A 12,307-nucleotide genomic window follows, 5' to 3' on the forward strand; every position below is an offset into this window, starting at 1 on the left:
ATTTGTACTTTGATAGACTTTTAAAAGGTGCCCTTACAATAGTTCTAGCTTGCAGAAATTATTTAGAAGACAAAATTAAAATTGTGACTTGAGCACTTACATTAACTACTCCACATTAGCATCACAAATAAGACAAAACGCTGAAAATGACAGCGTTTACATTTACATCATCTGACAGCGGCGCATCCATTGAGACAAAACGTGAAGATCACAACTTGTACATCTAAACTTCAGACAGCTGTGTGTCAAAGTTTGTGCGGCTCATACAAACCGCCATCTTCCCATCTCCAACCAACCAACGTAGCAACGAACGGAAGCTGCTGTCGTGGATGAGATAAACCTGGAAGAATCGACTCTCTCACAGAAGGGTGAAGCACAAAATAAAATTGACTATTAACAGTACTTTTCGCCGTGTTGTATTACATTCCGTATAAAACACACATATAAAAACGTAACATTTTCAGTCTTGTGTTTTCTACTTACGAATGATGCAATTACTATTTATATTAACGACACGCTCGAGAAAAAAAATAACCTCGCGAAATGGAACAGTCCAGTCTTATGACGTATTTCGTTCTTCGCTTAGATAGTGCCATTTTGGTGGGCCTTACATGGTGCTTTCAATTGTCGCCTCGTGGAAAAACACTCCTGTAAGCTGTATTCTTCGCTGTGCATGTGGGACGAGACGAGCGCGTTGTCGAAATTGTGTCGCTTCTTCAGCCTGCGCAGCACACTTTAAGGAACTCCGTCTGCCGAATTACTTTGCGGGAGGATCGTGCGCAGTTTTCATTAAGAGGCACATTTGAGCGGTCGTCGTCCGGTGTTGACGACACAGCTCCCCGTCCCAACGAACAAAGGAATAGTAAGGCCGGTGTTCGCGTGTTAGCACGATCTGACGAAATTAATATATATGAAATCATTTAAAGTGAAACCCGCGATAACGCAATTTTTGTTGTAGTGTGTTCACTTGACACGTCTTTGCTGCAGATATAACTAACAAATTAGCCTGACTCATTCAGTCCGGTTAGCAACGCCGGCTAAGGTTAGCCGCATTCGTGGACAGCTAGCGAGCTAACTGCTAACTTTAGCACTGTTTTGATTCAGGCGGTAAGTTTTGTTTTGGGGCAAAAATGGCCGAAGTGTACATTCGGGTGGCGGAGGAGGAAAACGAGGAACCCATGGAGATCCCGTCGGAGGATGACGGCACTGTTCTGCTTTCAACCGTGGCGGCTCAGTTTCCAGGGGCATGCGGCCTGCGGTTCAGGAGCCCCGTGTCTCAGTGCATGCGAGGAGTGCGTCTGGTGGAAGGGGTCCTACACGCGCCAGAAAACGGATGGGGGAATGTCGTGTACGTGGTGAACTATCCAAAAGGTAAATGTGGCTACTTTGCATTCACACAATCTGCAGCTAACCACTTTATCTCGAACAGGTGTCCAGGGGTACTCTTATTTATAATTCATAATGTAGCATCTGCACTCTGAAAATAGACAAGAATGACGTGTAGTTTGCCTACGCCCACTGAAGTACAAGTTGAGGCGCTAAATCCATTCACGAAATGAGCAAATCAAGACCCATGTTTTTTTTTTTTCCTTTTTATCGTGCCAAAGTAAATGCGGCAGCTATTTAATAAACGCGTCTTCTTGGAAGTCACGTATTTAGTTGAAACTCATTTCGAGAGGTCTTGATTAACTTCAGGGTCATTTTGAAGGTTGTAGTTGTTGGTGTCAATGTAGACTTGAACTGCACATGAGGTGTAGTCTAATGTAACCATGAATATGAACAGTTTCGTCATAAGAGTACATAATACCTTAAATTATAATGACATATAAGTAAATGCGTCCAATTACAGCTTCTGAAAAAAGTCCACAGACATCAAATTTTGCAGAAGGAATGAAGGCAGTGAAGGAAAATCAACTTAAAATAGTGTATTGTGCTGATAAAAAAAAGTCAACAGAATTTTGCCCTTGTACAGCTTTGGTCTTGATAATTATTTACAGTATTTTTTCCCTGTGTTGGTCACATTTCAGACAACAAAAGAAAAATGGATGAAATCGATGCCTCCTCTGCTGTGAAAATGAAGAGAGGGGATATGAAGACATCTGATCTGATCGTACTGGGTCTTCCTTGGAAAACAACTGAACAGGACCTGAAGGACTACTTTAGCACATTTGGAGAAGTCATCATGGTTCAGGTATAGTTTTATCAATATTAACCCTCATTCTGTCAACATATTTAATATACGAGGATTTCTGACTTGGCTCTCTGGGGACCACAAGAATATAGTACTTTAAGAATAAACCACAGTAGCAGAATATTATCTTATTTCTTTTCAAAACAATATTAGGAATGCTAATAGTAGAATTTGAAAACAGAGGTTACTGTTATTTCAGGAAAGCTGATTTATTTGCATCTTGTGAAAATGAAAAAACTGATTGGAGCTTTTGTCCCAAGTAAAATCCATATTCGTACTTCAAAGCCTACTTGCTGTCCTTTGATTCTGGTATCATTTGTTTTCATCAATTTCAAGTAAACATTCTATTCTTCATATTTGTGTCAACATTTCAGCAACAACAAACCCGTCTGGTCTTGATTTACTTGCCACTATTCCCCACAAAACGGCACCAATATCAGTCAAAACTATGTCACACATATATACTCTAGGTTTGTTACAGCCAAACACATCTTTGAACTGTGACAAATAAAGCAAACTGCCTCAAATCTTAATAGTCACAAACCTTTCTCATCCCTCTATAGCCTGAAAATTGTTTGTGATTTTCCCACACTCGGGTATAGCTTCTACCCCTCTGACAGTGAGTGATACTTTAAATTAGGACCCATGGGGAATATGAACTCAGTAAATGGTTCCTTCTAATAAAACTGCATCAGTAGAATTGGGTGCTTTTGACGTGGGTCCACTGGGACTACAATACATGAGTATTTTCAAAAAGCACAAATTCAAACAGAGATGGAAAATGCTATAAATTGGAATGATGGAACAAAGCACAGTGAGAGGAGACAAAAAGTACAGTTCTGGGGTGTTTGGGTACCCCACTCAGTAGGATGGGGGTTACTAAAAATACACATTTGCAGTGGTTTGTAAGTTGTGACAACTGATGCTGATTACTGGTTGTATGTTGTTCTCTCAGGTAAAACGAGATGCTAAGACCGGAAACTCTAAAGGATTTGGCTTTGTGAGGTTCACAGAGTATGAGGCCCAAGAAAAGGTGATCTCCCAGCGCCATATGATTGACGGGAGATGGTGTGACTGCAAGCTCCCTAACTCGAAGGTGAATATGGTAATGTCCATGCGTATACCCACATTTTTATAGGATAGAAAACTGAGTTAACGTCATAGTTAACATCATTGTTGCCATTATAATGTGTAATATTTTTTTCCCGGTTTGTTTACAGCAAGGTCCAGATGAGCCACTGAGGAGCCGGAAAGTGTTTGTAGGCCGTTGCACAGAAGACATGACCACAGATGATCTACGGCAGTTCTTTATGCAGTACGGAGAAGTCACAGATGTCTTCATCCCCAAGCCATTCCGTGCTTTTGCCTTTGTCACATTTGCAGACGATCAGGTACTGTATGAATGCTTAGAAAGTAGTTCCTTTTTTAGTATTTAGTATTCCCATGCCTAGATGATCTGATTCAGATCTCTTCTTTCCTCACAGGTTGCCCAGTCTCTCTGTGGAGAGGATCTTATTATCAAAGGAGTCAGCGTTCACATCTCAAATGCTGAGCCCAAACATGGCAATAGGCAGTTTGATCGTACAGCTCGATTTGGAAATGGTTTTGGAGCTCAAGCATTTGGTAGCAGCCGTAGTGGGTTAGGGAGCAGCACTAACAGTAGTCTGGCAAATTTTGGTTCCTTCAGTCTGAACCCCGCCATGATGGCTGCTGCTCAGGCTGCTCTGCAGAGTAGTTGGGGGATGATGGGTATGCTGGCTAGCCAGCAGCAGACATCCACCTCAGGCAGCACGTCCAGTGGAACAAGCTCTAGCAGGGACCAGAGTCAGTCTTTCAGTACAGGCAACAGCAACTACGGCACCAGCTCAGCCAGTCTCGGCTGGGGAACAGGGTCAAACTCTACAACCAGTGGTAGTGGGTTTAGCTCAGGTTTTGGGTCCAGCATGGAGTCAAAGTCATCTGGGTGGGGTATGTAAGTTAAGTGTTTGTATGGTAAGTATTGTGAGAAAGATGAGTCTTTTCGAAATTTATTTCTGGTGTTAACGCGTATATGAAAACTTAACACTTTTGTGGAAGATGTTTTGTACATTTGGAAAAAATGCTAAAGATTTAATTTAGAAAGTGTCGAAGTAAATTGTTTACCAGGATGTCTGACTAAAGTGCTATTTTTGATGTCTCATTTGTTTGTATCCATTTCAACTGGATTCTCTAATGCATGTATTGTGAAATGTGATAACCATTTTGAAAATGCATGAATGTTTGTGGTTCACCATTATCCGGCTTTGTCATCGACCTAAAAGGCAATCTTGCATTGGGAAGAATCTGGTTGAAACCTAAATGTTTTAAGTGCAACTTTATTTGCAGTCAAGTTCTATGGAAAAGCCTTCATTGAAATCTCTTCTGCAGTTCACCTCTCTTCCATTTTCCTGTGAGGAAGCTCCTCTTTGGCAGCATTCTTGGGGTGATATCGGTATCATTCTCCCTCTTCCCACCTGTAAATGCTATGCCATCAAAGAACGGCTTCACTCCGCATGTTCTAAGAGACGGTGGGTGTTTTCACTTTTATCCACTTTTAAATGGAAAGAACTGCGCAACTGACATTTTAAGAACTGATGAGTGCGATTGAGGATGGCTTGTGGCGAAGAGTGAAGCGATGAGTGAGCGAACGGAGAGACGCGTGAAACGGACTGGTTGTGCGGTGAAAGGGCCCAATTTGACTGCTTTCTGAGTGTGTGAGTGGAAGCTGCAGATGCTACGAGCGCCTCCCGTAACATGGACATTCTTTAATTAGTACTTCAAGAAATTTTTTTTTTTTAATATTTGCAAGTTTTTCCTTAATCTTAAGTATGTCTGTCAAGTGCAGAAATATCAAATGTAGTGGAATGTTGTGATGAATATTTGTATTGCTTATATTATCTGATTTGAATGCTGTATGGTGTGTGCTTTCATGTTATTGAACTGATCTGTAAGTGTGTACTTGATGTGGATGACACCTGAAGACTCTGGGGGACGCGAGTGCTAGTGTGAGAACGTGGAGTGGTGTGTCCAAAGGTTCCCAGTAGCTCTTGTTGTTTGTGAGGTGTTTAAAAACATGTCAAATGAAGGGAGTTCTCTAATAAAGTTCATTTGAATAGATGCTTAGTTGATACTACTTGAGTCAGTTTGTCAAATCATAAACATCTAATTCGATTCACATATCTAGGGACCTTGGGCTCTGCTGGTCGAGGTCTCCGTTTGAACCCTGACTGAAGTCTGTTCTGAAGGACGAAGATGGAAGTTCCAACACTTTCAGTGTGTGTGGCCTTCTCAGACATGACATGGGGTAGTACCTGTCTTTTTGCTGCTTTTGATGGCTTGTTGGAGTGAATTATCCCCTTTTTATTATTCACAGCTACTTCTAAGGTTAGCACAAGTTCCTGGGGACTCATTGTCTTCATGTCAACTTCAAGCAATGAGCTCAGCAATGTCTGATCACCATTCCAAACAATATTATTTCTCCCTGATTTGGCTGTAGTAGCAAGATGACAAATGTCACATTGCTGAGCCTTGAAATTTGGGATTATTTTGTCGTTTTAGATCAAATGGGTGGTTTGACAGTATTAGGTCTCGAGGTTTCCTCAAGGGCAAAACACATCAGTTAATTCATAAGTGGGTTTTTTTTTTTTAGATAATTTACAACCCAAACCACTGAAATACAATACTGTAAAGACTTTTTGAAGTAAACGTCACAGTGGCAGTACTTTAAAGAATAAGACTTTAATGTTTTTCAATTCATACATGGGCATTTTCATACGTCAAACCTGTGCCAGATGCACTACAGTTTGACATTAGATTAGCAGGTGACAATAGAAGCTGGAGGATATTCGTTCCAAACCTGCAGAGCGGTTAGTGTGGTATGACAAAGTCTCATGCTGTAGACTATTTGAAATGCATAACTCTCAAAACTAAGAAACTTGCGTGTCACTTGACTCACTGTCATGTATTAGTGAATCTTCATGTTCGTTTGAATGTTGGGCATGAATGAGACACTGCAGGCTTGCCTTTGTCCTGTCCTTATTCTCTTCTGTCCTCTTCAGTGTCTCTGCTCTTCCTCTTCCCAGTACCCTTCTTTTTCAAATCCCTCTGCTCCTGGGTCAGTTCTTCACTTTTATTTTGTATGTAGATGGACTGAAATTAATAAAGGCAAATTAAACATATTTGCTGTCTGCTGTAGAATATATGTATACCCTATACACAGGTCCAGTATACTGAAATTACAGTGAAATAATTGGGAGTGAGTAACATTGACTGGCTTAATGACATGTGGTCTTAGACTTGGTGGCTCCAACGTTACTGACAAGAACTCACCAATGCAGTACTGCGACGGGCTACAAGTTTTACATCCTCTGCATTGACTGTGCTTCTTTTAGCATGCCTGAAATCACACATCAGATTGAAAATGAGATGTTAAGCCATTTACATAGTTTTAGGTTGGACAAACAATGTGTTTTGGCAAGAGAAAAAGTACAGGATTAACACTTGTTAATATGGTTCCCAAAAAAAAAGCTTACCTTGCAAAAGCCTCCAGGTCTTTAGCAAATACATCTGAAAATTAAAGCCAAAAGTGGGATGTTAAGTTCAGGCAATTACAAAACTGCATTGTGATAAGAAATCTGAATATTCTTGTTCTGTACAGTTAGGACCCCATTTCTCACACAGTCGATAGAACAGCAGTCTGTGTGAACTAAACCTGTTAACTAGAATGGTTTGGCACAGGAGATTTAGTGAAATCCTGTTAAGCCCTAACTTGAGGGTGTGTAGACACGACTTAATGGCTGGCAGATTGTCTCCTACTCTCCTGCCAAATTGGAAGAAGCTGTCCGACACGTTTAATTTCACAAAGAATACCAACGCATTTAATTGCACAAATCAAGATTTGTATACCAGACTGATATTGATGATTCTGTGACTTCCAGGTGGTCAAGCCGTTCATCTGCGCTCAAACCTTTAGCACACGTTAAAAGTAATCACTGTAATCTTTTTTAAAACTGTAAGGCCATAGGACTCATCTGTGAGTAATGTCTCAGGCTGTGATGTGCTGTTGAGAGGCCTTTAAATGTAAAATAGATGTCTCAAAGGGTTATAAACCATTTGTACATCACACTACATAGTCAAGAAAGCAGTCTGCTACATTTCGCATCTTCAACTTAAATAATAAAGATGTCATATCCAGCAAATGATGGGGGCTGATTTGTAAAACCAGTGTCCTGTCAGGATTTAAACCCATGATGTAAGTATGTTAAACCCCTGGAGCATCCCAACAGTTTTTATTTTTTATATTTTAGAGTTCTAGTAACAGTAGGGTTAATACTGAAGCACTTCTTATGTGTGTTGGGTACATCAGAGTATCCCGAATTTGAAAGTTGTAATTACAAAACTGCATAAAAGTTTCAGAAAGAAGTATTAGGAATTGCAGCTGGTAGCACGTGTAAACTGTCATGCTTTGTGTTGTGTATTTGGTCCCATGCTATACACACTCTCCACCTCACATTCTCATGTCAGCAGCCTCATCAAAAACAGCGATGAGGCAGCGTCCCCCAGGGAGGTAGAAAACCTGATGCTGTGGTGTCAAAACAACAATTTGACAATGTCAACAAGACCAAGAAAGAGATGGTGGACCTGAGGCCGGACAGAAGACATCAACACCACGACTTACTATGTAACAGTGGGCCTGAGGTGGACACAGCATTAAGGACTTCTCCTGGACACGCCGCATCAATCAGGATAGCAAAGCAGGGGCTGTACTTCGTGAAGAGGGTGAGGACATTTACTACCACCATCACTCTATTGGTGCACCACTGACACATTATCATTAGTAGCATCATAGTATGGTGTTACAACACACAAGCATCTACAGATGGTGATCAAATCAGCCCAGTGTTCAGAAGAGCCAACAACATGATCAGAATACACACCGTCAGGGTTTCTTGTCAAATTTAATGCTTTTTAATGCCCTGCAGAAACCCTGACACTGCCATCTGGCAGATGCTTCAGGAGTCTGAAATGTAGAACCTCAAGGTTCAAAGACAGATTTCACCCTCAGGCAAACCACTGCTCCATCCTCGCCATCCAACATCACCGACCGAAGGACTTAATGCAACCTTTGTCCTACTGGGATGCATATCTTGACCTTCTGCACAGTTTTTTAACAGTGTTTAATGCACATGCTCTTTCGCACTGTTCTTTCTATATTAAATATCAGTCTTCCTCAGTATTGAAGAGTGATAAGTGCATTCTGTTTATCACGGCACTAGGTAGAGCACTGGAAAAAATGCCCCTCTCAAAACAAGAAAAAAAAAACTTATTTCAAGGAACTTTTACCTTGAAATAAGTGAAAAAATCTGCTAATAGAAGAAGTGAAAAATGGCTTGGTAAGACTTCTTGAAATAAGATATGATATTTAGAATATTGAGATCTCAAAATTAGCTGGGGAAAACTTATTTTAAGCTCTATTTTAGCAGGATTGTCAAGCTTAGGTGTCTTAAAATATAATAATCTTAATGTAACCTCTTAATTTGAGATGTATTAAACTTTTGAGTTTTCTTATAAAATACAACTCAAGATAATTTCAAGATTGTTTGGCTTAACAAGATATTTAAGATGCATTGTCTTAAAACAAGTCCCTCCCTCTTGTTGAAATGTCACTTGTTAAGTGAATTTATCTTAAATCAAGTGGGATTAGATATTTTGACTAAAGATAAACAGACTTGGTAAGATTTTGAGTTTTTGCATTCAGATACATGAAACTGAGAATCTAATTGCACTGATTACATAGTTATAACTGCAAATAGCAATAGAAGCTCCTGATCTCCTTGTAATGACGTGACAGTGAAATGTTATTAGATTTAGCAGGATGTCTGAGTTTTGATGCATTTTTTAAGGTCTGTATGTGATTAATGGAGAAGACTGAGCTGCTGACACCCACCACACTGTCTGAACGTCGTCTCTGCTATCGCTGCTATGACTTGTCGACTGAACTCCCTCCGGTGGTCCTCTCCGATCTTCTGACACAGACGACCGACTGTGTAATGCACAGCTGCCTTTAACCTCTAAAACAATAATTAAAGGAACATTAAACTTGATTTTTACGCCATATACTTCACCACCTGTTGGAGGCGGTTAGACGACATATGTTAGCTAACGACAATACAAGGCTCAATAATGTAAATATTAGCTACATGTAGAAAGCAACACTGAAAGTTAAATGCTGTTAAAACACTCTCACCTGATGAGTTTCGTCTGTATCATCTGACATTTTCTTCTAGGGGAAGCAACCTCCCGAAAACAACACGATTTTCTTCACAGCTGCAATTAAGTAACGACGTTTGGTAAAAGCTCACTAAACGAAGGTATAACAGACAAAACGAGATGTAACCTGTAAACACATATTTCAAGTTAGCTTAAAGTATGTCAAACAGTGATATACATACAGTTTATGGATGTTAACAGTTCAGTGAAAACAAAAACTCGCGGCAGAAATTTATCAGCAAACCGAAGACTCTTCTTCTTCTTCTGGGTTTAATTGGTAAACCAGCTTAAAGGCGCAGGACCGCCACCTGCTGGACTGGAAAACAACAATGATTATTATTATTATTATTATTATTATTATTATTATTATTATTATTATTATTATTATTATTATTATTATTATTATTATTATTATTATTATTATTATTATTATTATTAATATAATAATAATAATAATAATAATAATAATAATAATAATAATAATAATAATCGGTACCACTCAAGGTGACCAGTTCTTTTTTGTATTTTTAACTAGCTATATGTCTGTAGTTTGCATTTTGATATGATAGCCGTTACAGACTCACAGCTTAATATGTGTCATCACTGGTTTAATGGACACAATGAAAGGGTCTGAGCCAAAAGTCGAATTCAACAGGATTATTCCTCGTTATAAAAAAATAAGAAATGCCACACATCATCTGTGTTAATAACTTTACAACACAGAACAATACGACAACAAACTTGAGTCTGAGAAAGATTTCGTTGCTATGGTAACAAGATCGTCTGTGACAAAAACAAGAAACAGAACAACAAAGCAAAGCACAAAATTCCAAAAACAAGACACAAAATGACAAAGCAAGACAGAACATGACAAAGCAAGGCACAAGGTCCCTGTATATTTTGGCAATTGGATTTTCCGTTCTGAAACGGGTATTGAAAAACAAAAAAACGAGTGGTTATTTGATTTTCGTTTTAAAATACAAAAAATGAAATTGAAATACAAGGCTTTTTTCCTTTTCATGATCAAAGGTGGATATACGAAGTTTTAAAAATGCTTTGATTTTCATTTTATATTTAAGAATAACAAAAAAAATAAAATCCTTAAGAGACGGAAACGAAAAAAGGTCCGTTTTTTCATTTTCTGAGACCGGAAGTGGTCATCAGCAAGTGTGGAGCCAAACGATAATATAGAAGACAGCGCGCTAGCGTATCTTGTCTGCTATATACATCTATGGTTGGCACGTCTGATAGCATCTCTGGCTGCTAGTGATGGCGAGATGAAGCTTCATGAAGCATTGAGGTTTTTCATCCAGCTGGTTCACTCGTGGTTCGAAGCTCCATGGTGCTTCGTTTGCTCTACTGCGCCATCAACTGGACAAATAAAAGTAAAACAGGCAGAGTGCCTATAATGACGCACGAGCTTTGCTATGTGAAGCTTTGAATTGTGCTTAAATGATAATGCCAATAAACAAGTAATATACTTAATATAGTGTCTGCTTTTCCTGATAGCAGGAACAGTAGGGGAAATGGAAACAAACTGGGGAGAGATTTGAGATTTGTTGCTTGACTGCTTGATTGATGTCAGGTTCTGGCTTTCTGTAAAGGGCTTAGATACTTTTAATTGTAATAAGGGCTATATAAATAAAATTTATTGTGCTACTTGCTACTTGTTGTTTTGTGACTGTGCGTGTGGTACCAGTGACAACCTGCAAAACAAAAGTAGGGACAACATATTATTTGTTTTTATTCAAAAATATCAATTTTTCCACAGTGCTGGGATTCAGGGGGCTTCTTTTTTTTGGACAATAATCTCTCTAGCTCATTGGAACATAACAGACACTTCACCTTTTAAAATACCAGGAAAAAAAGAAATTAGAACAAGCGGTGTGTGGTTGTCACAGTTATTCATATTACACTTCATTTGTTATGTGCCTACTTCATTAGGAGAAATCAGGTCAAAGTGTTTCCAGACAGGGGACAATGTTCTCTTTCTGGCTGGTTCTAAAAAAAAAAAGAGTCAAACCGATTGAATGCAAAGATACAGCAGGTAAAAATCCAACAAATGTGAACGGGGAATCCATTGCGTTTCGCTGCCGCTTATATTTTGAATTGCACGTCAAACCTGCGAACCACTTCCTGAACCAGTCACGCGGTACGACCGGCTTGCGAGGCTTCGAACGTCATCATTTTTTGGCTCCACCCCTAAATGAAGCAAGCCTCGATACGCGTTTCGTGGACACGCCCCCTCCATTGCTCGACACACACGTCGACACCTCGGCACATCTCGTAGCATCACTACTGGCTGATGTTGGTCTTGTTTTTGGAGTAAAACACGGTAAGAAGACAAATGCTTCTAACCAGTAGCGTTGTTTTGTTGTACGTTAAGTCAGCAACTTGTGAAGAGTTGTGTTTTGTCGTGTTTGAGCAGTTGGTCCGGACGCGTTAGCTAGCTAAGCGGCTAAGTTAGCTAGCGGGCTAATTAACACAGGTGGCTAACTTACCGCTGAACACCTGTGTTAGTTGCTGCCACAGCTGTCCTCATTATTAGAATGACCTTTTCAACCTGTATTTTTCTGCTGTGTATTTTAGCTTTTAAAAAGTAATTTTACTTTAAGGTTAACTGAAACCCGTTCAGCTGCACTGAAGTTTAACATTCAGCTGGTTTGAATTAAATTACGCTTAACATTGCGCAACGTTACCTCTCAGAATCTCCATAGTTTCATTAAATTCCTTCTCTCTTCCACTGCTCAAGTTCAATCCCGGATATAAAGTGACATTAATAGTGAATAAACTAACAACCAGCCATTGTATTTATTTATTATTGCACGT

The 12,307-nt window shown here is 39.5% G+C and overlaps 2 protein-coding genes across 6 annotated transcripts; one reads left to right on the forward strand and one right to left on the reverse strand.

Annotated features, from left to right (window-relative positions):
* The first annotated feature begins 589 nt into the window (after positions 1–589).
* Positions 590–6,387, forward strand: tardbpb (TAR DNA binding protein b). 3 transcript variants are annotated; one of them, XR_002747125.3, is made up of 6 exons: positions 590–1,371; positions 2,028–2,191; positions 3,147–3,296; positions 3,412–3,582; positions 3,676–4,737; positions 5,394–6,387. XR_002747125.3 is itself a non-coding variant. In XM_023287428.3 (5 exons), the coding sequence occupies exons 1-5, from the start codon at positions 1,131–1,133 to the stop codon at positions 4,165–4,167; spliced, it is 1,218 nt and encodes a 405-aa protein (XP_023143196.1). In that variant the 5' UTR covers positions 590–1,130; the 3' UTR covers positions 4,168–5,326. The 3 variants fall into 3 exon arrangements, 2 of the variants coding, with proteins under 2 accessions (XP_023143196.1, XP_023143197.1); XM_023287428.3 differs by lacking the exon at positions 5,394–6,387 and having other exon boundaries at positions 3,676–5,326; XM_023287429.3 differs by lacking the exon at positions 5,394–6,387 and having other exon boundaries at positions 3,147–3,287; positions 3,676–5,326.
* Positions 5,928–9,741, reverse strand: cenps (centromere protein S). Of its 3 annotated transcripts, none has more exons than XM_023287430.3 (6): positions 9,661–9,741; positions 9,456–9,535; positions 9,156–9,279; positions 6,742–6,775; positions 6,539–6,605; positions 5,928–6,358 (listed from the first exon to the last, which is right to left on the reverse strand). In XM_023287430.3, the coding sequence occupies exons 2-6, from the start codon at positions 9,483–9,485 to the stop codon at positions 6,245–6,247; spliced, it is 369 nt and encodes a 122-aa protein (XP_023143198.1). In that variant the 5' UTR covers positions 9,486–9,535; positions 9,661–9,741; the 3' UTR covers positions 5,928–6,244. The 3 variants fall into 3 exon arrangements, with proteins under 3 accessions (XP_023143198.1, XP_023143199.1, XP_054866394.1); XM_023287431.3 differs by having other exon boundaries at positions 9,456–9,569; positions 9,661–9,733; XM_055010419.1 differs by lacking the exons at positions 9,156–9,279; positions 9,456–9,535; positions 9,661–9,741 and adding an exon at positions 7,887–9,131.
* Between the last annotated feature and the right edge of the window lie 2,566 nt (positions 9,742–12,307).

The sequence above is a fragment of the Amphiprion ocellaris genome, chromosome 5, assembly GCF_022539595.1.
Source record: "Amphiprion ocellaris isolate individual 3 ecotype Okinawa chromosome 5, ASM2253959v1, whole genome shotgun sequence".
In the NCBI taxonomy this organism is placed as follows: Eukaryota; Metazoa; Chordata; class Actinopteri; family Pomacentridae; genus Amphiprion; species Amphiprion ocellaris.